The sequence below is a fragment of the Garra rufa genome, chromosome 1 (genome assembly GCF_049309525.1).
Source record: "Garra rufa chromosome 1, GarRuf1.0, whole genome shotgun sequence".
NCBI classification, from domain to species: Eukaryota; Metazoa; Chordata; class Actinopteri; order Cypriniformes; family Cyprinidae; genus Garra; species Garra rufa.
Window position 1 is genome coordinate 2,537,075 of NC_133361.1, and position 27,638 is coordinate 2,564,712.

The 27,638-nt window shown below is 39.8% G+C and overlaps 2 protein-coding genes across 2 annotated transcripts in view; both read left to right on the plus strand.

Moving 5' to 3' along the window:
• LOC141343073 (uncharacterized) overlaps positions 1 to 27,638 on the plus strand; it is a 509,078-nt gene that overhangs the window by 178,779 nt on the left and 302,661 nt on the right. The window lies entirely within an intron of this gene.
• On the plus strand, positions 1,803 to 26,538 carry LOC141341481 (uncharacterized). The gene is made up of 3 exons (XM_073846411.1): positions 1,803 to 1,815; positions 2,133 to 2,430; positions 26,175 to 26,538. The coding sequence occupies exons 1-3, from the start codon at positions 1,803 to 1,805 to the stop codon at positions 26,536 to 26,538; spliced, it is 675 nt and encodes a 224-aa protein (XP_073702512.1).

The following is a 27,638-nucleotide window of genomic DNA, read 5'->3' on the forward strand; positions in this document are numbered from 1 at the left end:
ACATTTTCTGGTCGGGATATTCCTTTATCATCAGTGGTCACCAATCTTGGTGTTAGATTCGATCCGCATTTAACCTTTGAGGCTCATATTAAGCATCTTTGCAAAACATCCTTTCATCATCTCAGGAACATAGCTAGGCTTCGCCCTACACTCACCCTACGTGATGCTGAGAAACTTGTTCATGCCTTTGTTTCATCTAGACTTGATTACTGTAATGCGCTTCTCATTGGGATTCCTAATAAGAGCATTCAGAAACTTCAACATATACAGAACTGTGCAGCCAGGATCCTAATGAGAGTACGTAAACATGAGCATATTACTCCAATTCTCCAGTCTCTTCACTGGCTTCCCATTTTGGCTCGGATAGAGTACAAAGTTTCCCTTCTTACACATCAGTGCATCCATGGCGAGGCCCCTATGTACCTTAAAGAACTCCTTATTCCTCATACTCTCTCCGTTCCACAAATACTCAAGATGCGCACAATGGGGGATAGAGCATTTTGTACAGCTGCACCTAGCTTATGGAATGCACTGCCTGATCACTTGAGAGCTCCACGAGCAATTGATGTCTTCAAAAGGGACTAAAAACACACCTTTTTAAAAAGTTTTTTTGTTAAGTTTTATTGTGTTTTACTGGAGCTGTCTTATTCATACTTTTATATTGTATCATCTATTATGACTCTTCTGTAGCACTTTGAGATTTTTTCGAAAATGTAAAGTGCTTTATAAATAATCTGTATTATTATTATTATTAGATGGATCAGGTCTTAACTTAACATTCTTAATGAAAAACTTGTCAATCCAGGGCTCAACACTTCCCTTTCTTTTTAGGAGCACATTAATAATCAAACAAATCCCATTTCAAAAATCAAAACAACAATCAAAAATCCTTCCCATTACAAGGTGATAGTTGAGATGTTTTTACCTTTGTTTTTACCTTTCCATAAGTTTAATAAGGCTCAGAGGTGGCATGCATGCAATCGAATAATATTTTAAATATAAAAATGTGAATACAGAAATATTATTATTTAAATAACTGAAAATATCTGCCAGCAGGTGGCGACAATACACTGCTTTAATACTGAATCATTAATTTATTCAGAAATAAAGCAAGTGACTGTCTTTATGAATGGGAAATTAAATAATTTCACTAGATTCGTTTAAAAACGCACGTTCATTCATAAAACGAAACACGGCTGGGTTTGAATGGAGATGCGCAGCGGCTCAGTTGTGACTTGTTTCAGAATACTTTTGACGACGAAATAGAGCAAAATCAGGCCACAGTGTTATATTCAGACAATATAAGTGACTTAATAATAACTTTTTATTTATTTAACTGTATTTAATCAATATCGCATTTACAAACTTCCTTAAAAATATTAAAAGCTGTCACTCATCTTAGTTCGCTATATCACAAAGCTCTACTATAATCAACAAAGCTCTCTATGTTGCACAATCTCTTATTTACACTCTCTCTACACTTTGTTTATTAACGGATTGGTGAGACATGTATGTGAAACATTAATTAACATTTCAAAAACACATAGAAACCTTTGAAGCTCCCCTCAGCGCAAATATAAATATGCTGATCGGGTCAGTCGCACATGTGCTCCTAAATATTTTTTCCATAGTTGCACATAGTAATTTTTTTCTGCCCTCGAATGGCTGGTCGCAACCTCAGATTTTTTAGCTGCACCATTGAGAAATTAGGTTGCACTCTAGAGCCCTAAAGCATATAACAATAGTTATAATGTATACAAAATTCATAAAAATAAGAAACCATGAGTGAATGGGTTTAAAAGATGGATTTGAATGGTGAGTCACAGGGTTCAAGTCCAAGTCAAGTCTCGAGTCATTGCTGTCTAAGTCGAGTTTTAAGTCTTCTTTGATTATGTCAAGTCAAGTCACAAGCCATCAAATTTGGGACTCGAGTCAGTGAGGAACACTAATATAATGAATGTGTGTGTCTGTGTGAGCACTACTTGCCAATTCTCTTACAATCTACAAAGTATGTCTTATTCATCCATGAAATAGGATATACATGTTTCTTCTATGTGCAGATTAAATGCAGAATTAGTAGTTAATAAACTGCTGTGTAAGTGTGTGCATGTCTCTGCTTTGTTTCCTGGCAGGACAGAATAGTGGGACATGTGTTGACAATTTTGTGCAACGTTCATTGAGAGAAGCCGCCCAGAAGGCATTAGACGCCATCAATTCAACACACACACTGTCTGCTTCTGACGAGAGAGCGGGCCGGGGCCAGCATGTCTTCAACAATGGGCTTCTGAAGTTCTACCACAGCGTTTTGAAGGATCTCTTGAGACAAGTGGGAGGCTATGATGAGCAGCTGGAGAATCTGATGCAGGACCTCATCATCCCCCTAAACATAAATGTACAAAAGGCAATTAGAGAAATGGTGGCCTACTTCAGGTCAGTGTGTGTGGCTGTGTGCACATGTGGGATGAGTGCAGATGCAGTGTGTAGACCAGACAATCTTTTCACAATAAAGGGTCAAAAGTCAAACTTGATTGCGGCCCATGGGCCAAAGGTAAAAGTTGCATTATATCAAAATGTTATATTCAATTTAAAGTTGGTATCCTTGGTGCCCCATTGATTTATGATTTCATAATTTTAAAACATTACGCAATCTGCTTAACTAACCTAGTTTTATATTTGGTAACACTTTATAAGTGTTATTAAGTTGAGTTTTACCGTTTTGAAATACATTCAGCCGTTCTCCTATGCTATATTGGTCTCATAGGATTCAATGATCTATGCTAAGCTATGCTAAAAGTGATATTGCCAGAACAGGAGAACGACTTTTGTAAACACTTTACAAGGCATAAATAGTCCTCACTTTAGATGAGCTCACAAAAACCATTAACTGACAGCTAGTAAATGTTTTATAACTGAATTAATTATGCGTTGCAGTAGGAATATGTGTTATTAAAGCATTTATTAACACACTGACTAACTGGTAATATATATGTCTGAATAATAAGATGTATAAATATGCATTCAAATGGTTTATGAATCATTTACTAACATTTTCTGAATGATCTCATGAACCACTTACAACTACTAAGTAACCGGGTTGTAAATAATGTAAAGCTTAATTTAGAACTTATTAACTTATCCTTAATAAAGTATGAAAATACACTTATAAAGCATATTATACAGATGCTTATAAAACAAGAATAAAGCATTTATACCTGTATTTATAAACTGTTAACAAATTTCTATAAATGTAGGAATAATGCTTTATAAATGATTAATTAACTATTTACCAATGCTTAACTAATGACTCATAGTGTGTAGTTATTATAAAGTGTAACCAAAAGTTTTATAGTACAATGACACTTTATTGCTGTTCTTAAAATGCTCCTATTATGCTAGTTTAAAGGTTGTTAATATTGTTTTATGAGTCTACTAAAACGGGTTTACATGTATGCAAGGTCAAAAAAAAACACTTTAGTTTTCTCCAAAAATGGATTTAATTTCACCCTATTTCTAAATGATTCGTAAACGACTCGTGCCAAGCAGTTTGAAGAATCATTCTCTCTAAACCCCTCCTTTCCGTGAGCCCCTCACTGCTGTGATTGGTCAGACAGCGCAGTCCTTTATGATTGGTACATAGAGATGGCTCTGGATTGGTCTACCGCAGCGCATACAGCATGTGTCGGAAACGAAAAGCTCATTGCCCATTGCCATAACTGAATGACAGCCCTGGAGACTTGTCAATACATAGGAAAGATGGGATTGATTGTACCTTGCCAATTTGAGTTGCAGTCTGATGATGAAACGGTTTAAGTGGCTAATCGACAAGAAAATGACACCGTGTCTACACCTGACGCGAGTGGCGCGACACGGCAAATATCTGACTGCTGCCGCGTTCTATTTATGATATGCTCACACAAAGTTCAAAAGATTTGCAACGGTGTCTTTGTCGCATCCATGGTAGACGGCGCGGTGCGACAATTGTCACGGTGTGATTTGCAAGAAAGACTGGAGAATACTTCAACTAGTTAGCACAGACTACCGTGGAAAGTGCTTGCAATTTGCTTATGTAAGCGAACCGGTCACACCTCTATGTTGTAAACGTAAGCATTATACAAGGCATTATACTGTGTAAGGTTGTGCACCATCCTTTATCATTACTCCAACTAATAAGACAGTCAAGCTGCATCAATTGATACATTTAAGACTACAGTGGGCCCACAGCTGAACAACAGAAATATATATATATAGAAGCGTGAGTTAGCCGGTTAGCAAGACACCTGGAGCAAGACACAACATACACAACTAGTAGTTAGAACGATCGCTAGGAAATTCAATCATCAATGATTAATCATACTTACAGATAGAGGTTCAGAGGAGCAAGCCTCTGATGATCTGGCCACTGATCCATCTTTTCAGAGCAAGCGTTTGGTGAATCCCGTGTGTTACTCTGAGTTTGTAAAAGCAGTCATCAGTAAAATAACCGAAACACAAGATTGGATTTGTACTGCTGAGGTGTTGTTAGGGTTGCCACCCGTCCCTTAAAATATGGAATCGTCCCTTATTTGAGAATGAAATTGCACGTCCCGTTTTGAATCAATACGGGAGGGGTTTTGTCCCGTATTTTGTTTCATTTTTTTTAAAACAGCGTCTCATGCAAATCATCCCACACGCACTTTATAAAGATGCCTCCTTTCCTACTTTTGATTGGGTAATACTTAATGTCATCGTTAGTTTGATTGGTCTTTTGAACTGTCCAGTGAGGAGGGCGGGTCTTTTAAGCAGGGTCTGCCCGTGTCTACACCGGACGCGACGGTTGCCGCGCCGCAACAGCTAAACGCGACAAAGCAACCGTTGCAAATCATTTAAACTTTGTGTTATATCATAAATAGAACGCGGCAGCAGATTAGGCTACTGTCAGGGATTTGCAAATAACAAACAAATTTACTCTCAAAGCGTAGAATACAGCATCTTCTCGACATGATGTTAACCACATGGAAAAGTTACTGTGTTTGTGAGCGGGCAAGTTGTTTGCGATGTAGAATGTTGGCGGACATTATGCAAATGTGTTACTTCGTGACGTGTAGCCGTAACAGAAAAAGATTTGAATTCCTAACGACTTGTTTCAGCAAAAGTAAACCGACTCTTTTTTTTTTTTTTTTTTGATAGGCAATAGCTTTATTTGTTTGGGGGCAGCTGTGGCCTAATGGTTAGAGAGACAGACTTGTAACCTAGGCGGCTGCATATATGAAAAAAAAACACCTAACCCTAAAAAAATTCTAACAAAAGGTTTCTCAGCTGTTTTTTGTAGTATTAGGTGTCCTTAATAACATACTAAAAGTTTACCAAAGTTTGACCACTAGAAAGGTGTCATTTTCAAGATGGCGTCCAAGATGGGCAGAAAACCCTTAAAATATCCTAACTCCTTCATTATTTGACCTAACCAAGTAATCTTGGCGTCTAACCCCATGTTTTCTGGGTCTATGAATCCATTGGACTCTTCTAAATTGCACTGACATGATTGCATACTTATGGAATATATGATGCTGTGAGATTACTGTAAGGTTTTATCTTTGTTTGGGGTGAACCAGAGATGTAAACGATTTAGCCTATGTCATATAACTCCTACTCAGTACGTGTTTTTGGACACATACAGCTTTTTTTTTTTGTTGCTAAAACACAGACTTGACAGTCAATGTAAAAGTTATTGCACCCAAAAGTTCCTTAAATTGGAGTAACTTTGATCATAAACAACTCTGAATTAGCCCGAACAGAGGCCTTTGTGTGAACCCTCTAAAATGGTCACTCATTTCAAATTGCTTTAATATATAATTAGGGCCCGAGCACCGATGGTGTGAGGACCCTATTGGATCTGCTTCGTTTATTATTAGGGCCCGAGCACTACAGTGCGAGGACCCTATTGGAATTGCTCCGTTTATTATTATTAGGGCCCGAGCCCAAAAGGGCGAAGGCCCTATTGTTCTTCTAAGGATTCTTATTTGTTTTTTTTTTTATTTTTATTTTTTTTCAACCGTTGGGGCACTTTTGGGGGCCTTAACATACTCAAAAACTCTTGAAAATTTGCACACACGTCGGAATCTGCCGTCGTCCGGACGCCACAGAGGCTGGGACCCGGGCGTGGTTCAGGGCCTCTACAGCGCCCCCTGGAACACAGTTTGAAAACTTGATGTACTGCGCACACATACTTGCGCGTATTGATATGAAACTCGGTACACATATAGAACTCATCGAGCTGAACAACTTTTGTACTCTATGTCATGGGCTCCACGCAACAGGAAGTGAGATATTTAGGGCTGTTTAAAAAGCGCATGCTCTGGAATTTAACGTACTCCTCCCAGGAATTCCATGGGATTGTCACCAAACTCGGTCAGCATGATCTCAAGACATTGGGGACGCTAAATTGCGAGGAGATTTTTGATATCTCGAACGGTTTGGCCGTGGCAAGGCGACAAAGTTATGGCGAGAAATGAGAAACAGGAAGTGTCTAATAACTGTTGCACACATTGCCTGATTCTGATGAAACTTCACCAGTTTGTTCCTTGTATGATGCCGATTCCATAAATGTGACTATTATGAGTCAAAGTTATAGCGCCACCAACTGGGAGCAGGAAACGTGTCATTTTCAAAATGCTTTGAAATCAGCCTCTTAATTTTAATCGATTTTCTTTAAACTTCATCAAAATCATGTCAAAACACGACCGATAAGAATATGTAAAGGGGTCGATGATAAATCGAATGCTGTTGCCATGGCAACATGTCAAACTTTAAAATTACATTCCTGTCTTTTCAAGGCAGATAACATGCTTAGAATTTCATGAAACTCAACACACACATCAATATTAATGATAGTTAGACACTGGCAAAAGGTCATAAATGGGCGTGGAGCAGGCACTCTAAAGCGCCATCTTTTGACAAAAGTTGGGGGGTTAGTTTTTCCTACAGTCACCAAACTCTGTACATATATTGTTCTCATCAATCTGGACAACTTTCTAAATCAAACTCATTAGCTAAGACCAACAGAAAGCCGGCTATTTTGATTTGAATGTGGATTTTTTGAAAAATCAGGTAGTAAACAAATTCACACTACTCCTAAGAACAGCCAGCTGTTCACACCAAACTTTTTTAACATGAAGAGAAGATTCTGAAGATGTTAAATTGCGAGCGGATTTTGGATATCTCGAACGGTGTTGACGTGGTGATTTTTTAAAGATATAGTAAAAAACATAACCCTAATATTTTATATCTTTAAAGTGCAGCATCCAAACTCTTTAAAACTTTTTTTCACACAGAGATCTAATCATTCTGAGCAAGTGCTGGAAATATTAATTTTATACAAGCTTCAATGAATTAAAGAAAATTAAAAAAATAACTCAGAAACCTGCTGTCACTCTGGTGAATGTCTCTACAGTATGTGTGTGCGTTCAGTCAGGCACAGAGAAGCTCATTATTGCAGGGGGGAGGGGTGAGAGGCAGAGAGGGTGACAGAGTAGAGAGCCATCCTACAGACCATCTTTGAACAAAAAATGCACATATGTATTTTAATTACATAAATATGTCTGATCTTTGAGAGTCTGATATTTTGAGAAAATATAAAGGGTCACTTAGTCTTTCATTGTTCGTATTTTGCAGTTGTTGTTTTTTATTTATTTTTTACTTAACTGTACCATGAACTTGTCCTATTCAGTCACATAGCAAAAGATTTAAAAAAATACAACTTTTTAGCATGATCAATTTATCTTCATTGATAGACAATATTTACATAGTGTTATTTATTGAATATAAAATAATAATAATAAAAAATTATGACAAACTTTGACAACAAAACAAACGTTACTGTTATCTCTTCAAAACATCTGAAAACCATAATTTTAAGATCAGTTATAAATATATATATATCACCCCGTTAAAATACTCAACTTGATTTTTAAAGATATTTTGAAAGAATGAAGAGTTTATAGAGCACTTTATTGTGTATTGCTGTACACCCACATGAACTGTGTTCATGTTCATGTTAATTCACAGTACATAAACTTTATATGAATACTTTTTTTAGCTTAATATTAATTAACATTAATAAATGCTATTTATGTATTGGTCATGTTAACTAATATAGTTAATTTTAACAAATGAAACTGGATGGCAACATTTTATATTTTGTGTGTATGTGTCTGTGTGTTGATTTTAAAGTGTAACCCTTTCAATTCTGTAAACTTAAAATCCAAACTAGCAGAGGATTACTGTGAATGCATGTGCCAACTGGGCACCGTCTTCCTTATTGATTCTTAGTTATGTAGCACTTAAGAGTGATGTCTTATAACAGGAGTCACCAGCAAAGCAATATCCACACAAAAATTGTACAGATAGGTAACAATGACATTTAAGCAGAAGTGGTGGATGTAAAGGAAGCAATAATAACATTTTGCTATCATCATGAATCATGTTCTTATCATCATTTGTAGCATACTGGTTCACAGTTGGCATTTATCTGAAGTCCTTGCATTGATTGCATTTAGTTAAATCAACATTATATTTGGTCAGTCTGATCTTGAAGCCTTAGAGATGTTAAATTGTGAAGATCTTGAGTTTTCATTAAAGGGCATGTCCGTGGTGGCCTGACAAAGTTTGATGTTTCTGCATAGACATAGAAGTGGTTATAACTTAGCCTGAAAATGTCTGATCTGCCACAAAATTCACAGGTTTGGTAAGAGTCCTGGCCTGAAGACACCTAAAGACCAATATTCAGATATTATCATAGCGCCACCTGTTGGCAGCAGGATATCTCATATATTTCACTAACTCAAACATACCAAGGTCAATCTGCACCAAACTTCGTATGTTTGATAATAGTGCTGGCCTGAACACATCTACATGCCAATAATCAGTTATAGGCATAGCGCCACCAGCTGGCAGCGGCAAGTTTGGCACATTTAAGTGACTTTGACATATTTCTCCTACATTTACTGTATTAAAAGCATACTGCCCACCGTTTGCTGTTTTCCTGAAGCCACCGGTCGGCGGTGAGCCCGGGTGCGAGGGCCCGTTCATCGCTGCTCGCAGCTTTAATTAGGGCCCGAGCACCGATGGTGTGAGGACCCTATTGAATCTGCTCCGTTTATTATTATTATTATTATTATTATTATTAGGGCCCGAGCACCGATGGTGTGAGGACCCTATTGAATCTGCTCCGTTTATTATTATTATTATTATTATTATTATTCTTCTTATCCGGAATGAATCGCATTTTTGAGGGCCTAGACATACCCGAAAACTAACGAAACTTTGCACACACATCAAACCTGGCGAAAATGGACGTCTGATATGGGTTGCAGAAGTGGGTGTGGCAAAATGGCTCAATAGCGCCACCTTTACACGTTCCGCGGTGTGCGCATTCAGCTGTGATTATCGTACATGCACAAAAATCGGTACACACATGTAGCACACCAATACCTACAAAAAAGCCTCTTGAGATAAAATCCGAAACCCAACAGGAAGTCGGTTATTATTCATTTTCTCAGCAAAATTTGTGTCATTTTTGCCATTTTCAGGTGTCATACTTGAACGAACTCCTCCTAGAGATTTATTCCGATCAACACCAAATTTGGTGAGTCTAATCTAAAGCCCTTTGTGACGTTAAATTGTGAAGATCTAGAGTTTTCATCGGAGGGCGTGTCCGTGGCGGCCTCGCAAATTTCGATGTTTCGCCATGAAAAAGGAAGTTGCTATGACTTAGGCATAAAATGTCCGATCTGTCCCAAACTTCACATGTGTGATAACACTCCTGACCTGAAGACATCTACATGCCCATATTCAGTTATAGTCATAGCGCCACCTGCTGGCAACAGGAAGTGTCATGCTGTACTCTACAACAAACTCCTCCTAGAGATTTATACACATCAACATCAAAATCGGTCAGTCTAATATAAAGGCCTTAATGATGTTAAATTGTGAAGATCTTGAGTTTTCGTTGAAGGGCGTGTCCGTGGCAGCCTGACAAATTTCGAGGTCTCGCCATGGATATAAAACTTGTTATAACTCAGTCATAAAATGTCCGATTTGCCTCAAACTTCACATATTCGATAAGAGTCCTGGCCTGAAAACATCTGAAGGCCAATATTCTATTATAATCACAGCGCCACCTGTTGGCAACAGGAAATGACTTGTAGCAAACTCCTCCTAGAGATTTAATGATATCAACATTATATTTGGTCAGTCTGATCTAGAGGCCTTAGAGATGTTAAATTGCGAAGATCTTGAGTTTTCGTTATAGGGCGTGTCTGTGGCGGCGTGACAAAGTTTGATGTTTCGCTATGGACATAGAAGTTGTTATAACTCAGCCATAAAATGTCCGATCTGCCTCAAACTTCACAGGTTTGGTAAGAGTCTTGGCCTGAAGACACCTAAAGGCCAATATTCAGATATTATCATAGCGCCACCTGTTGGCAGCAGGATATATCATATCTTTCACTAACTCAAACATACCAAGGCCAATCTGCACCAAACTTCATATGTTTGATAAAAGTGCTGGCCTGAACACATCTAAATGCCAATAATCAGTTATAGGCATAGCGCCACCAGCTGGCAGCAGGAAATTTGGCACTTTTAAGTGACTTTGACATATTTCTCCTATTTTTACTGTATTAAAAGCATACTGCCCACCATTAGCTGTGTTCCTAAAGCCACCGGTCGGCGGTGAGCCTGTGTGCGAGGGCCCGTTCATCGCTGCTTGCAGCTTTAATTATTAGGGCCCGAGCACCGATGGTGTGAGGACCCTATTGGATCTGCTTCGTTTATTATTATTATTATTATTATTATTATTAGGGCCCGAGCACCGATGGTGTGAGGACCCTATTGAATCTGCTCCGTTTATTATTATTATTATTATTATTATTATTCTTCTCCAAAATGAATCGCATTTTTGAGGGCTTAGACATACCCGAAAACTCATGAAACTTCGCACACACATCAGACCTGGCGAAAATTTACGTCTGATATGGGTTGCAGAAGTGGGTGTGGCAAAATGGCTCGACAGCGCCACCTTTACACGTTCCGTGGTGTGCGCATTCAACTGTGATTCACGTACATGCACGAAAATAGGTACACACATGTAACACACCAATACCTACAAAAAAGCCTCATGGAGCAAAATTTGATACCCAACAGGAAGTCGGTTATTTTTAATTTTCTCAGCAAATTTTGTGTCATTTTTGCCATTTTCAGGCCTCGTACTTGAACGAACTCCTCCTAGAGATTTATTCGGATCAACGCCAAATTTGCTGAGTCTAATCTAAAGCCCTTTGTGACGTTAAATTGTGAAGATCTAGAGTTTTCATCGGAGGGCGTGTCCGTGGCGGCCTGGCAAATTTCGATGCTTCGCCATGAAAAAGGAAGTTGTTATAACTCAGGCATAAAATGTCCGATCTGCCCCAAACTTCACATGTGTGATAACACTCCTGACCTGATGACATCTATATGTCCATATTCAGTTATAGTCATAGCGCCACCTGCTGGCAACAGGAAGTGTCATGCTGTACTCTGCAACAAACTCCTCCTAGAGATTTATACAGATCAACACCAAAATCGGTCAGTCTAATCAAAAGGCTTTAGTGATGTTAAATTGCGAAGATCTTGAGTTTTCGTTGAAGGGCGTGTCCGTGGCGGCCTGACAAATTTCGAGGTCTCGCCATGGATATAAAACTTGTTATAACTCAGCCATAAAATGTCCGATTTGCCTCAAACTTCACATATTCGATAAGAGTCCTGGCCTGAACAAATCTGAAGGCCAATATTCTATTATAATCACAGCGCCACCTGTTGGCAACAGGAAATGACTTGTAGCAAACTCCTCCTAGAGATTTAATGATATCAACTTTATATTTGCTCAGTCTGATCTAGAGGCCTTAGAGATGTTAAATTGCGAAGATCTTGAGTTTTCGTTAAAGGGCGTGTCTGTGGCGGCGTGACAAAGTTTGATGTTTCGCCATGGACATAGAAGTTGTTATAACTCAGCCATAAAATGTCCGATCTGCCTCAAACTTCACAGGTTTGGTAAGAGTCCTGGCCTGAAGACACCTAAAGGACAATATTCAGATATTATCATAGCGCCACCTGTTGGCAGCAGGATATCTCATATCTTTCACTAACTCAAACATACCAAGGTCAATCTGCACCAAACTTCATATGTTTGATGAAAGTGCCAGCCTGAACACATCTACATGCCAATAATCAGTTATAGGCATAGCGCCACCAGCTGGCAGCAGGAAATTTGGCACATTTAAGTGACTTTGACATATTTTTCCTATTTTTACTGTATTAAAAGCATACTGCCCACCATTAGCTGTGTTCCTAAAGCCACCGGTCGGCGGTGAGCCCGTGTGCGAGGGCCCGTTCATCGCTGCTTGCAGCTTTAATTATTATTATTATTATTATTCTCCAAAATGAATCGCATTTTTGAGGGCTTAGACATACCCGAAAACTCATGAAACTTTGCACACACATCAGACCTGGCGAAAATTTACGTCTGATATGGTTTGCAGAAGTGGGTGTGGCAAAATGGCTCGACAGCGCCACCTTTACACGTTCCGCGGTGTGCGCATTCAGCTGTGATTCACGTACATGCACCGAAATCGGTACACACATGTAACACACCAATACCTACAAAAAAGCCTCTTGGAGCAAAATTTGACACCCAACAGGAAGTCGGTTATTTTTAATTTTCTCAGCAAATTTTGTGTCATTTTTGCCATTTTCAGGCCTCGTACTTGAACGAACTCCTCCTAGAGATTTATTCGGATTAACGCCAAATTTGCTGAGTCTAATCTAAAGCCCTTTGTGATGGTAAATTGTGAAGATCTAGAGTTTTCATCGGAGGGCGTGTCCGTGGCGGCCTCGCAAATTTCGATGTTTCGCCATGAAAAAGGAAGTTGCTATAACTCAGGCATACAATATCCGATCTGTCCCAAACTTCACATGTGTGATAACACTCCTGACCTGAAGACATCTACATGCCCATATTCAGTTATGTCATAGCGCCACCTGCTGGCAACAGGAAGTGTCATGCTGTACTCTACATCAAACTCCTCCTAGAGATTTATACAGATCAACACTAAAATCGGTCAGTCTAATAAAAAGGCTTTAGTGATGTTAAATTGCGAAGATCTTGAGTTTTCGTTGAAGGGCGTGTCCGTGGCGGCCTGACACATTTCGAGGTCTCGCCATGGATATAAAACTTGTTATAACTCAGCCATAAAATGTCCGATTTGCCTCAAACTTCACATGTTCGATTAAAGTCCTGGCCTGAACACATCTGAAGGCCAATATTCTATTATAATCACAGCGCCACCTGTTGGCAACAGGAAATGACTTGTATCAAACTCCTCCTAGAGATTTAATGATATCAACATTATATTTGCTCAGTCTGATCTAGAGGCCTTAAAGAAGTTAAATTGCGAAGATCTTGAGTTTTCGTTAAAGGGCATGTCTGTGGCTGCATGACAAAGTTTGATGTTTCGCCATGGACATAGAAGTTGTTATAACTCAGCCATAAAATGTCCGATCTGCCTCAAACTTCACAGGTTTGGTAAGAGTCCTGGCCTGAAGACACCTAAAGACCAATATTCAGATATTATCATAGCGCCACCTGTTGGCAGCAGGATATATCATATCTTTCACTAACTCAAAAATACCAAGGTCAATCTGCACCAAACTTCATATGTTTGATGAAAGTGGTGGCCTGAACACATCTACATGTCAATAATCAGTTATAGGCATAGCGCCACCAGCTGGCAGCAGGAAATTTGGCACATTTAAGTGACTTTGACATATTTATCCTATTTTTACTGTATTAAAAGCATACTACCCACCATTTGCTGTGTTCCTAAAGCCACCGGTCGGCGGTGAGCCCGTGTGCGAGGGCCCGTTCATCGCTGCTTGCAGCTTTAATTAGGGCCCGAGCACCGATGGTGTGAGGACCCTATTGAATCTGCTCCGTTTATTATTAGGGCCCGAGCACCGATGGTGTGAGGACCCTATTGAATCTGCTCCGTTTATTATTATTATTATTATTATTCTTCTTATCCGGAATGAATCGCATTTTTGAGGGCCTAAACATACCCGAAAACTAACGAAACTTTGCACACACATCAGACCTGGCGAAAATGGACGTCTGATATGGGTTGCAGAAGTGGGTGTGGCAAAATGGCTCAATAGCGCCACCTTTACACGTTCCGCGGTGTGCGCATTCAGCTGTGATTATCGTACATGCACAAAAATCGGTACACACATGTAACACACCAATACCTACAAAAAAGCCTCTTGAGATAAAATCCGAAACCCAACAGGAAGTCGGTTATTATTAATTTTCTCAGCAAAATTTGTGTCATTTTTGCCATTTTCAGGTGTCATACTTGAACGAACTCCTCCTAGAGATTTATTCCGATCAACACCAAATTTGGTGAGTCTAATCTAAAGCCCTTTGTGACATTAAATTGTGAAGATCTAGAGTTTTCATCGGAGGGCGTGTCCGTGGCGGCCTCGCAAATTTCGATGTTTCGCCATGAAAAAGGAAGTTGCTATAACTTAGGCATAAAATGTCCGATCTGTCCCAAACTTCACATGTGTGATAACACTCCTGACCTGAAGACATCTACATGCCCATATTCAGTTATAGTCATAGCGCCACCTGCAGGCAACAGGAAGTGTCATGCTGTACTCTACAACAAACTCCTCCTAGAGATTTATACAGATCAACTCCAAAATCGGTCAGTCTAATATAAAGGCCTTAGCGATGTTAAATTGTAAAGATCTTGAGTTTTCGGTAAAGGGCGTGTCTGTGGCGGCCTGACAAATTTCGAGGTCTCGCCATGGATATAAAACTTGTTATAACTCAGCCATAAAATGTCCGATTTGCCACAAACTTCACATATTCGATAAGAGTCCTGGCCTGAACACATCTCAAGGCCAACATTCTATTATAATCACAGCGCCACCTGTTGGCAACAGGAAATGACTTGTATCAAACTCCTCTTAGAGATTTAATGATATTAACATTATATTTGGTCATTCTGATCTAGAGGCCTTAAAGATGTTAAATTGCGAAGATCTTGAGTTTTCGTTAAAGGGCGTGTCTGTGGCGGCCTGACAAAGTTTGATGTTTCGCCATGGACATAGAAGTTGTTATAACTCAGCCATAAAATGTCCGATCTGCCTCAAACTTCACAGGTTTGGTAAGAGTCCTGGCCTGAAGACACCTTAAGGCCAAAATTCAGATATTATCATAGCGCCACCTGTTGGCAGCAGGATATATCATATCTTTCACTAACTCAAACATACCAAGGTCAATCTGCACCAAACTTCATATGTTTGATGAAAGTGGTGGCCTGAACACATCTACATGCCAATAATCAGTTATATGCATAGCGCCACCAGCTGGCAGCAGGAAATTTGGCACATTTAAGTGACTTTGACATATTTCTCCTATTTTTACTTTATTAAAAGCATACTACCCACCATTTGCTGTTTTCCTAAAGCCACCGGTCGGCGGTGAGCCCGTGTGCGAGGGCCCGTTCATCGCTGCTTGCAGCTTTAATTATTATTATTATTATTCTTCTTATCCGGAATGAATCGCATTTTTGAGGGCCTAGACATACCCGAAAACTAACGAAACTTTGCACACACATCAAACCTGGCGAAAATGGACATCTGATATGGGTTTCAGAAGTGGGTGTGGCAAAATGGCTCGACAGCGCCACCTTTACACGTTCCGCGGTGTGCGCATTCAGCTGTGATTATCGTACATGCACAAAAATCGGTACACACATGTAACACACCAATACCTACAAAAAAGCCTCTTGGAGCTAAATTTGACACCCAACAGGAAGTCAGTTATTATTAATTTTCTCAGCAAAATTTGTGTCATTTTTGCCATTTTCAGGTGTCGTACTTGAACGAACTCCTCCTAGAGATTTATTCGGATCAACACCAAATTTGGTGAGTCTAATCTAAAGCCCTTTGTGACGTTAAATTGTGAAGATCTAGAGTTTTCATCAGAGGGCGTGTCTGTGGCGGCCTCGCAAATTTCGATGTTTCGCCATGAAAAAGGAAGTTGCTATAACTCAGGCATAAAATGCCCGATCTGCCCCAAACTTCACATGTGTGATAACACTCCTGACCTGAAGACATCTACATGCCCATATTCAGTTTTACTCATAGCGCCACCTGCAGGCACCAGGAAGTGTCATGCTGTACTCTGCAACAAATTCCTCCTGGAGATTTAATCAGATCAACACCAAAATCGGTCAGTCTAATAAAAAGGCTTTAGCGATGTTAAATTGCGAAGATCTTGAGTTTTCGTTTGAAGGGCGTGTCCGTGGCGGCCTGGCAAATTTCGTGGTCTCGCCATGGATATAAAACTTGTTATAACTCAGCCATAAAATGTCCGATTTGCCTCAAACTTCACATGTTCGATAAGAGTCCTGGCCTGAACCAATCTGAAGGCCTATATTCTATTATAATCACAGCGCCACCTGTTGGCAACAGGAAATGACTAGTACCAAACTCCTCCTAGAGATTTAATGATATCAACATTATATTTGGTCAGTCTGATCTCGAGGCCTTAGAGATGTTAAATTGTGAAGATCTTGAGTTTTCGTTAAAGGGCGTGTCCATGGCGGCCTGACAAAGTTTGATGTTTCGCCATGGACATAACAGTTGTTATAACTCAGCCATAAAATGTCCGATCTGCCTCAAACTTCACATGTTTGGTAAGAGTCCTGGCCTGAAGACATCTAAAGGCCAATATACAGATATTATTATAGCGCCACCTATTGGCAGCAGGATATATCATATCTTGCACTAACTCACACATACCAAGGTCAATCTGCACCAAACTTCATATGTTTGATGAAAGTGCTGGCCTGAACACATCTACATGCCAATAATCAGTTATAGGCATAGCGCCACCAGCTGGCAGCAGGAAATTTGGCACATTTAAGTGACTTTGATCTATTTTTCCTACATTTACTGTATTAAAAGCATACTGCCCACCGTTTGCTGTGTTCCTAAAGCCACCGGTCGGCGGTGAGCCCGTGTGCGAGGGCCCGTTCATCGCTGCTTGCAGCTTTAATTATTATTATTATTCTCCAAAGTGAATCGCATTTTAGAGGACCTAAACATTCCCGAAAACTCACAAAACTTTGCACACACATCAAACCTGGCGAAAATTTACGTCTGATTTGGGTTTCAGAAGTGGGTGTGGCAAAATGGCTCGACAGCGCCACCTTTAGACGTTCAGCGGTGTGCGCTTTCAGCTGTGATTCACGTACATGCACGGAAATCGGTACACACATGTAACACACCAAAACCTACAAAAAAGCCTCTTGGAGCAAAATCCGGAACCCAACAGGAAGTCGGTTAATATTAATATTCTCAACAAAATTTGTGTCATTTTTGCCTTTTTCAGGTGTCGTACTTGAACGAACTCCTCCTACAGATTTATTCAGATCAACGCCAAATTTGCTGAGTCTAGTCTAAAGCCCTTTGTGACGTTAAATTGTGAAGATCTAGAGTTTTTATTGGAGGGCGTGTCCGTGGCGGCCTCGCAAATTTCGATGTTTCGCCATGAAAAAGGAAGTTGCTATAACTCAGGCATACAATGTCCTATCTGTCCCAAACTTCACATGTGTGATAACACTCCTGACCTGAAGACATCTACATGCCCATATTCAGTTATAGTCATAGCGCCACCTGCAGGCAACAGGAAGTGTCATGCTGTACTCTACAACCAACTCCTCCTAGAGATTTATTCAGATCAACACCAAAATCGGTCAGTCTAATATAAAGGCCGTAGCGATGTTAAATTGTGAAGATCTTGAGTTTTCGGTAAAGGGCGTGTCCGTGGCGGCCTGACAAATTTCGAGGTCTCGCCATGGATATAAAACTTGTTATAACTCAGCCATAAAATGTCCGATTTGCCTCAAACTTCACATATTAGATAAGAGTCGTGGCCTGAACAAATCTGAAGGCCAATATTCTATTATAATCACAGCGCCACCTGTTGGCAACAGGAAATGACTTGTATCAAACTCCTCCTAGAGATTTAATGATATCAACATTATATTTGGTCAGTCTGATCTAGAGGCCTTAGAGATGTTAAATTGCGAAGATCTTGAGTTTTCGTTAAAGGGCGTGTCTGTGGTGGCGTGACAAAGTTTGATGTTTCGCCATGGACATAGAAGTTGTTATAACTCAGCCATAAAATGTCCGATCTGCCTCAAACTTCACAGGTTTGGTAAGAGTCCTGGCCTGAAGACACCTAAAGGCCAATATTCAGATATTATCATAGCGCCACCTGTTGGCAGCAAGATATATCATATCTTTCACTAACTTAAACATACCAAGGTCAATCTGCACCAAACTTCATATGTTTGATGAAAGTGGTGGCCTGAACACATCTACATGCCAATAATCAGTTATAGGCATAGCGCCACCAGCTGGCAGCAGGACATTTGGCACATTTAAGTGACTTTGACATATTTCTCCTATTTTTACTGTATTAAAAGCATACTACCCACCATTTGCTGTGTTCCTAAAGCCACCGGTCGGCGGTGAGCCCGTGTGCGAGGGCCCGTTCATCGCTGCTTGCAGCTTTAATTCTTCTTCTTCTTCTTCTTCTCCAAAATGAAAAGTCTTTTTGAGGGCCTAAACATGCCCGAAAACTCACGAAACTTTGCACACGCATCAGACCTGGCGAAAATTTACATCTGATATGGTTTTCAAAAGTGGGTGTGGCAAAATGGCTCGATAGCGCCACCTATAAAATTTCAACGGAGTGCCCCTCGAGCTACGTTTCACGTACATGTACGAAACTCGGTACACATATGTAACACACCAATACCTACAAAAAAGTCTCCTGGTGCAACATCCGAAACCCAACAGGAAGTCCGTTATATTGAATTTCCTGTACGATTTTTGTGCAGTTTTTGCCATTTTCAGGCCTCATACTTTAACGAACTCCTCCTACAGTTTTTATCCGATCATCTTCAAATTTGCTGAGTGTCATCATAAGGCCTTTGCGATGTTAAATTGCGAAGCTTTAGAGTTTTCGTCGAAGGGCGTGTCCGTGGCAGCCGGACAAACTTTGATGTTTTGCCATGAAAAAGGAAGTTGCTATAACTCAGGCATACGATGTCCGATCTGCCTCAAACTTCACATGTTTGATGACAGTCCGGTCCTGAACACACGTCAATGCCCATATTCAGTTATAGTCATAGCGCCACCTGCTGACAACAGGAAATGACATGTTTAACACTGTTACGGACTCCTAGAAACATATTGAAAAGCGTTAACAAGTCTTAAATAGGCTAGCAACATGCTACAAACATGCTAAAACATGCTAGCAACACTTAGCTAAGAGCTAAAGCATGCTATTAATACAAATACAAAAGGAAATTGCTGTAACTCATGTATATAATGTTGAATCTGACCCAAACTTAATATTAAACATGCTACAAAAATAATAAAGCATGCTAGCAACACTTAGCTAATATGCTAAAGCATGCTAATAATACAATGAAACAGGAAGTTACTATAACTCAGGCATACAATGTCCAATCAGCCCCAAACTTAACATGTTTGATAAGAATCCTGGCTTAAACACACGCCCATGCCCGTATTCAGTTATAGTCATAGCGCCACCAGCTGGTAACAGGAAGCCATATGTTTAATACTGTTGTGGATGACTAGCAACATTTTAAAAAAATCAACAACTGTTAAACAGGGTAGCAACATGCTAGAAACATGCTATAACATGTTAGCAACATTTAGCTAAGTGCTAAAGCATACTCTTAATGCAATGAAACAGGAAGTTACTGTAACTCAGGCATGCAATGTACAATCAGCCCCAAACTTCACATGTTTGATAACAGTCCTGGCCTAAAGATATCTACATGCCAATATTCAGTTATAGTTATAGCGCCACCTACTGTCAACAGGAAGTGACATGTTTAACACTGTGACACACTATTTGCAACACACTAAAAAAGCCATTGAGTGCTAAACTAGTTTAAAACGTACTCAAACATGCTAGCAACACTTACAACTTACTTACTAAAGCATGTTGTTAAAGACATAAAACAGGAAGTTACTGTAACTCAGACATGCAATGTCCAATCAGCCCCAAACTTCACGTTTGATAAGAGTCCTGGCCTGAAGATATATACATGCCCATATTCAGTTATAGTCACAGCGCCACCTGCTGACAACAGGAAGTGACGTTTAATGGTGTTACGGACTCCTAGCAACATAATAAAAAGCGTCAGCAAGTTTTAAATAGGCTAGCATCATGCTAGAATCATGTTAAAACATGCTAGCAACACTTAGCTGAGAGCTAAAGCATAATATTAATACAAAGAAAAATAAGTGTAACTCATGCATACAATGTCCAATCTGACCCAAGCTTAATATGTTTGATAAGAGTCCTGGTCTGAACACAAGCCCATGCCCATATTCAGTTATAGTCATAGTGCCACCTGCTGGCAACAGGAAGTCACATGTTTAATACTGTTGTGGATGCCCAGCAACATTTTAAAAATATCAACAAGTGTTAAATAGGGTAGCAACATGCTAGAAACATGTTAGCAACATTTAGCTAAGTGCTAAAGCATACTCTTAATGCAATGAAACAGGAAGTTACTGTAACTCAGGCATGCAATGTCCAATCAGCCCCAAACTTAATATGTTTGATAAGAGTCTTGGCCTGAATACATTTACATGCCAATATTTAGTTATAGTCATAGCGCCACCAGCTGGCAACAGAAAATTACTTGTTTTACACTAACTTAAGCATGCAATGTACAATTTGCACCAAACTTGACATGTTTGCCAATAGTCCTGGCCTGAAGACATCTAAAAGCCAATATTTTGTAATAGCGCCACCTGTTGGCAGCAGGATATGTCATGACTTACACTCAAGCATGCCATGTTCAAGCTTCACCAAACTTCATATGTTTGATAAAAGCACTGGCCTGAACACATCTGCATGCCAATATTCAGTTATAGGCATAGCGCCACCAGCTGGCAGAAGGAAGATTGGCACATATCAATGACTTTGACATATTCCTCCTACATTTTCTGTGTTAATAGCATAGTGCCCACCATTCGCCACCGATCGGCGGTGAGCCCGAGTGCGAGGGCCCTACCATCGCTGCTTGCAGCTTTAATTATTATTATTATTCTTCTTCTCCGGAATGAATCGCATTTTTGAGGGCCTAAACATACCCGAAAACTCATGAAACTTTGCACACACATCAAACCTGGCGAAAATGGATGTCTGATATGGGTTTCAGAGATGGGTGTGGCAAAACGGCTCGATAGCGCCACCTTTACACGTTCCGCGGTGTGCGCTTTCAGCTATGATTCACGTACATGCATGAAAATCGGTACACACATGTAGCTCACCAATACCTACAAAAAAGCCTCCTGGGACAAAATCCGAAACCCAACAGGAAGTCGGTTATTATTAATTTTCTTATTTTTTCTCATTTTTGCCATTTTCAGGCGTGGTACTTGAACAAACTCCTCCTAGAGATTTACTCCGATCAACAGCAAATTTGGTGAGTCTAATCTAAAGCCCTTTGTGACGTTAAATTGTGAAGATCTAGAGTTTTCATCGAAGGGCGTGTCCGTGGCGGCCTCGCAAATTTCGATGTTTCGCCATGAAAAAGGAAGTTGCTATAACTTAGGCATAAAATGTCCGATCTGTCCCAAACTTCACATGTGTGATAACACTCCTGACCTGATGACATCTACATATCCATATTCAGTTATAGTCATAGCGCCACCTGCTGGCAACAGGAAGTGTCATGCTGTACTCTGCAACCAACTCCTCCTAGAGATTTATACAGATCAACACCAAAATCGGTCAGTCTAATATAAAGGCCTTAGTGATGTTAAATTGTGAAGATCTTGAGTTTTTGGTAAAGGGCGTGTCCGTGGCGGCCTGACAAATTTCGAGGTCTCGCCATGGATATAAAACTTGTTATAACTCAGCCATAAAATGTCCGATTTGCCTCAAACTTCACATGTTCGATAAGAGTCCTGGCCTGAACAAATCTGAAGGCCAATATTCTATTATAATCACAGCGCCACCTGTTGGCAACAGGAAATGACTTGTAGCAAACTCCTCCTAGAGATTTAATGATATCAACTTTATATTTGCTCAGTCTGATCTAGAGGCCTTAGAGATGTTAAATTGTGAAGATCTTGAGTTTTCGTTAAAGGGCGTGTCTGTGGCGGCGTGACAAAGTTTGATGTTTCGCCATGTACATAAAAGTTGTTATAACTCAGCCATAAAATGTCCGATCTGCCTCAAACTTCACAGGTTTGGTAAGAGTCCTGGCCTGAAGATACCTAAAGGCCAATATTCAGATATTATCATAGCGCCACCTGTTGGCAGCAGGATATATCATATCTTTCACTAACTCAAACATACCAAGGTCAATCTGCACCAAACTTCATATGTTTGATGAAAGTGCCAACCTGAACACATCTACATGCCAATAATCAGTTATAGGCATAGCGCCACCAGCTGGCAGCAGGAAATTTGGCACATTTAAGTGACTTTGACATAATTTTTCCTATTTTTACTGGATTAAAAGCATACTGCCCACCATTAGCTGTGTTCAAAAAGCCACCTGTCGGCGGTGAGCCCGTGTGCGAGGGCCCGTTCATCGCTGCTTGCAGCTTTAATTATACTTGTAATCACTTACAGGTGCATCTCAATAAAATAGAATGTTGTGGAAAAGTTCATTTATTTCAGTAATTAAACTTAAATTGTGAAACTTGTGTTTTAAATAAATTCATTGCACACCGACTGAAGTAGTTTATCTCTTTGGTTCTTTTAATTGTGATGATTTGGCTCACATTTAACAAAAACCCACCAATTCACTATCTTAACAAATTAGAATACTTCATAAGCCAATAAAAAAAAATCTTTTTAGTGAATTGATGGCCTTCTGGAAAGTATGTTCATTTACTGTATATGTACTCAATACTTGGTAGGGGCTTCTTTTGCTTTAATTACTGCCTCAATTCAGTGTGGCATGGAGATGATCAGTCTGTGGTATGGAAGCCCAGGTTTCTTTGACAGTGGCCTTCAGCTGATCTGCATTTTTTGGTCTCTTGTTTCTCATTTTCCTCTGGTGAGTTTGCTGGCCAGTCAAGCACACCAACACCATGGTCATTTAATCAACTTTTGGTGCTTTTGTCAGTGTGGGCAGGTGCCAAATCCTGCTGGAAAATGAAATCAGCATCTTTAAAAAGCTGGTCAGCAGAAGGAAGCATGAAGTGCTCTAAAATTTATTGGTAAACAGGTGCAGTGACTTGGTTTTCAAAAAAACATAGTGGACCAACACCAGCAGACATTGCACACCAAATCATAGACTGTGGAAACTTAACACTGGACTTCAAGCAACTTGGGCTATGAGCTTCTCCACCCTTCCTCCGGACTCCAGGACCTTGCTCTCATCTGAAAAGAGGACTTTGGAGCACTGGGCAACAGTCCATTTCTTCTTCTCCTTAGCCCAGGTAAGACGCCTCTGATGTTGTCTGTGGTTCAGGAATGGCTTAACAAGAGGAATATGACAACTGTAGCCAAATTCCTGAAACGTCTGTGTGTGGTGGCTCTTGATGCCTTGACCCCAGCCTCAGTCCATTCCTTGCGAAGTTCACCCAAATTCTTGAATCGATTTTGCTTCTCAAGCCTCTCAAGGCTGCGGTTTCTTTCGGTTGGTTGTGCATCTTTTTCACACTTTTTCCTTCCACTTAACTTTCTGTTAACATGATTGGATACAGCACTCTGTGAACAGCCAGCTTCTTTGGCAATGAATGTTTGTGGCTTACCCTCCTTGTGAAGGGTGTCAATGATTGTCTTCTGGACAACTGTCAGATCAGCAGTCTTCCCCATGATTGTGTAGCCTAGTGAATCAAACTGAGAGACCATTTTGACAGCTCAGGAAACCTTTGCAGGTGTTTTGAGTTGATTAGCTGATTGGCAAGTCACCATATTCTAATTTGTTGTGATAGTGAATTGGTGGGTTTTTGTTAAATGTGAGCCAAATCATCACAATTAAAAGAACCAAAAGTAATATCCCATTTTTAAAATCAGCTCATTCTCAGCTTCTTGTCGTTATGACGGAACACCAACAGAGGCCCCTCCCATGATAGTTGATTGACATGAGCGTCTTACCTTAGACCCGCCCTCACCGAGCTCAAACAGTCTGACTCCGATCGCCATTGTGTCGACTCAGGTGCAGAGGAAGACTCTAATTGAGCGATTAAGGTGTTCTATTGTTGGATGTAATAATGAACATAGCAGTAGTCATTTGCTCCCAACATCTGAGCTGCTTAAGAGGTAGAGGACAACGTTACTTTCATTTTTAAAAGAAAAGCATCGATCCCGATTTACATATCCCGATGTGTCTCTGTTTGTGTAAATCTTAATAATGTGCTCGTTGGCAAGTTTTGCCGATAAACACGGCTAAATGCAGCTAAATGTGGTTAAATGCGGCTTAAGTAAACATTACAGCTCATAATTCCTCAGCAGAGAGGGGCAGGGCGAGCAGAGCTCATTTGCATTTAAAAGGCCCATGCAATAAAATGAGCTGATATTTTGCAGAGCTGATTTTGACAAGGTAAAAGGTTGTTTTTTTACACTACTATTGAGCATTTTTAACCAAAGTATATTAGAGACTTTTCATTAAGACCGTAAAGAATCATATGAACTCATGGAAAATGGGCATCCCCTTTAATACACGACTTTCCCAACTTTTCCACAACATTTTAATTTATATATTTATATTTTAATTTTATAATTTACCTGTATCTATCATGCAAATATGCTAATTAAAATATTACATGGCCAAAACATGTATCAGGCACCAGTATTCCTGGTCTAGGATGAATACAAAGGAGTAATGGTCATTTTAAGGACCTGATGGCCGCCATTTTGAAAATGGGGCCTTTCTTGGAGTCCAACTTTGGTAAACTTTTAGTATGTTTTTAAGTACATCTGATACTACTGTAAACCACTGAGAAACCTTTTGTTACAATTTTTTTGGGGTCAAGCCATATTTGCAGCTGACTAACCCAAAGGTTGTGCGTTCGAGACTTAGGTCCAGCAGGGATTGTAGGTACATTTTAAAAATACATTAAACAAATAAGCAAAGAATCTCAAGCATTTAGAAAATAGCCTAATTGAAATGCATATCAATTAAGTATATTATTAATAAGGGAATAACTATCTTTAAATTAAGCATGATAAATAACTATATGCCATTTATTACTATTCAGGGCTATGAAATACAGTGGTTGCCAACTTTTTCCAGGGGACCAATATTTTAGCATTAAAAGAATTAACAAACCCTGTTAAAAAGGTCAGTTGGAAAGTGAGTCAGATTTTCACATGAGCACATATGATGGGTTTTGCATGATTTGTGTCCGGCCCATAGCGTAAATGTATATAAATAATTAATTAAATGTACGCAGCCCATTAATCCATATGCCCAGACAAATGGCCCACTTGATTCAAGCATTTTAATTAATTTAGTGAGCTCTGACACGTGTAGCATGGTCAGCCACTTCTGGGATGCTTCAGCGAGCCGAAAGGCGGCTGGTATAAACTTGAACATTGGCTAAAGTGTCCGCGAACTGCTCCGGTCGGCGTGTCAGAGAAGCGTTAGTGACTTGTACGGTATAGAGGGTCGATGTAAACACAAGCTGCGGCTGATGAAAACACAAGCATTGACTAGAGTGACGATCATTGGTTGCTGCGTCGGAGCAGCGCTGTAGACGTGTGCAGTGTGTGGTAAGAGATGTATTGATCAAATAATGTAGATAGCTTCAATAGCTTTATGCTGGAGCTTTTGGGCAAGTAAATAATTAAATGATTCTTTATGTACTCATTCTTTATGTTCTCAACAATTCAAAAGACAAAAGTTATTAAAAGGTTCTGAATATTATACGTCTGACTCATATTAGTACATTTACTGTTAGTTTTATACGAGTGCATGAACATCTTGAGTTTACTTTCTTTATTTTATTTATATTATTTGACACATTAGTTTTAGTTACTTATTATATCTTGTTTTTGGTGTGTCTGTCTCTAGTTTAGATGAGTTCTATGTGGATTTTAATGCTGATTTGTTCGGAGAGTTTGCGAGGGAGCTCCGAAGAGCACTTGTGGACTACCTCAAGGCTAAAACATCTGACAACCAAAATGAGAGATACAGAATCAGGGGGTTTCGTCAGCGGGTGCTGTTAATTGCCACTGAGATGGCGAACCATGAGGTGTATGTGAACCCAATGGCACGCGATCGCTGGCTGCAGGAAAACGGAAGAAGAGAAAAAGCTGTGCGACAGTACAATGAGGTCAGACGTGCTTTGAAGATTATGTTCCGGGACATCCTGCAGGACTTTAAAAAAGTGTCTGACAAAATCTATGTCTTTCGCAAGAGAAACAACTGGAGCTAGGACCAGGTTTGACAGCTGCTTCCTCTGGATTACATTCATGCACAAACAATACATATAAATAATATTATTGACGGACTCAAAAAACAGGGGTGTCCAAACTCAGTCCTCAAGGACAACTGTCCTGTCCTGTGGAGTTTAGCTCTAACTTATCTCAACACACACACCTGGATGTTTCTAGTTTGCCCTGTAAGAACTTGATTAGTTGATTCAGGTGTGTTTAACTAGGGTTGGAGCTGAAATTTGCAGGACAGTTGCCCTCCAGAATTGTGTTCGGAGACTGCTGAAAAAGACCTTTATGAGTTCAGTAGAGCACGCTGTAATCCATGAAATCACTTTATACTGGATGACCTTCAAAGGAAAGGACTTTTCTCATGTAACTATTTTTTCTTTTTTCAACAGTGATTTGAAGTCTTCAGTAAAACCTGTCCCAGAACCAGTATTTCTAATCATCTTATGCATCATGTTTCCATCACCTGTAGTGATGCTTTTCACACCCAAACCCATCCAGTTCAGACTGACATAAAGAGTTCCATCTTCTAACCCTTCTTTCTGCAATCAATAAGTAATGCTTTGATTTTGCCCACATCAATTTTAAATAACATGCATCACAATAGTTAATAATAATTCTCATCGAAACAGAATACAAGTTAATATATTTTATCTTTTTTTTTTTATTCTATCATATTTGCAAGGATATTAATTAAAGTTCACTTTTCTAAGTCACTGACTTTGTTACGGGTGCGTGCAGGAGTTGACGAGACGGACGACAGGAATTACCAAACACAATATATTTAATATAAATCTTCGACAGGAACAAGGCAGGAACAAGTCAGGAACATCACACACATCTATTCAACCAAAAGGACCGACAAAGGACAGAACTCAAACACATGCTTATAAAGACAGACTAATTACGGGGACACAGGTGATACAGATGACACAGATGATGGGGCTAAACCAAAATGACACAGATCCACAGGGGGAGACAATGGGAGAAACCAAATACATGACATGACTAAGACATAAACTGACAGAACTGTAACATTACGCCCCCCTCCGGAAAGGCGCGTCCTCGCGCCGTAGAAAAAACGAAAAAACGA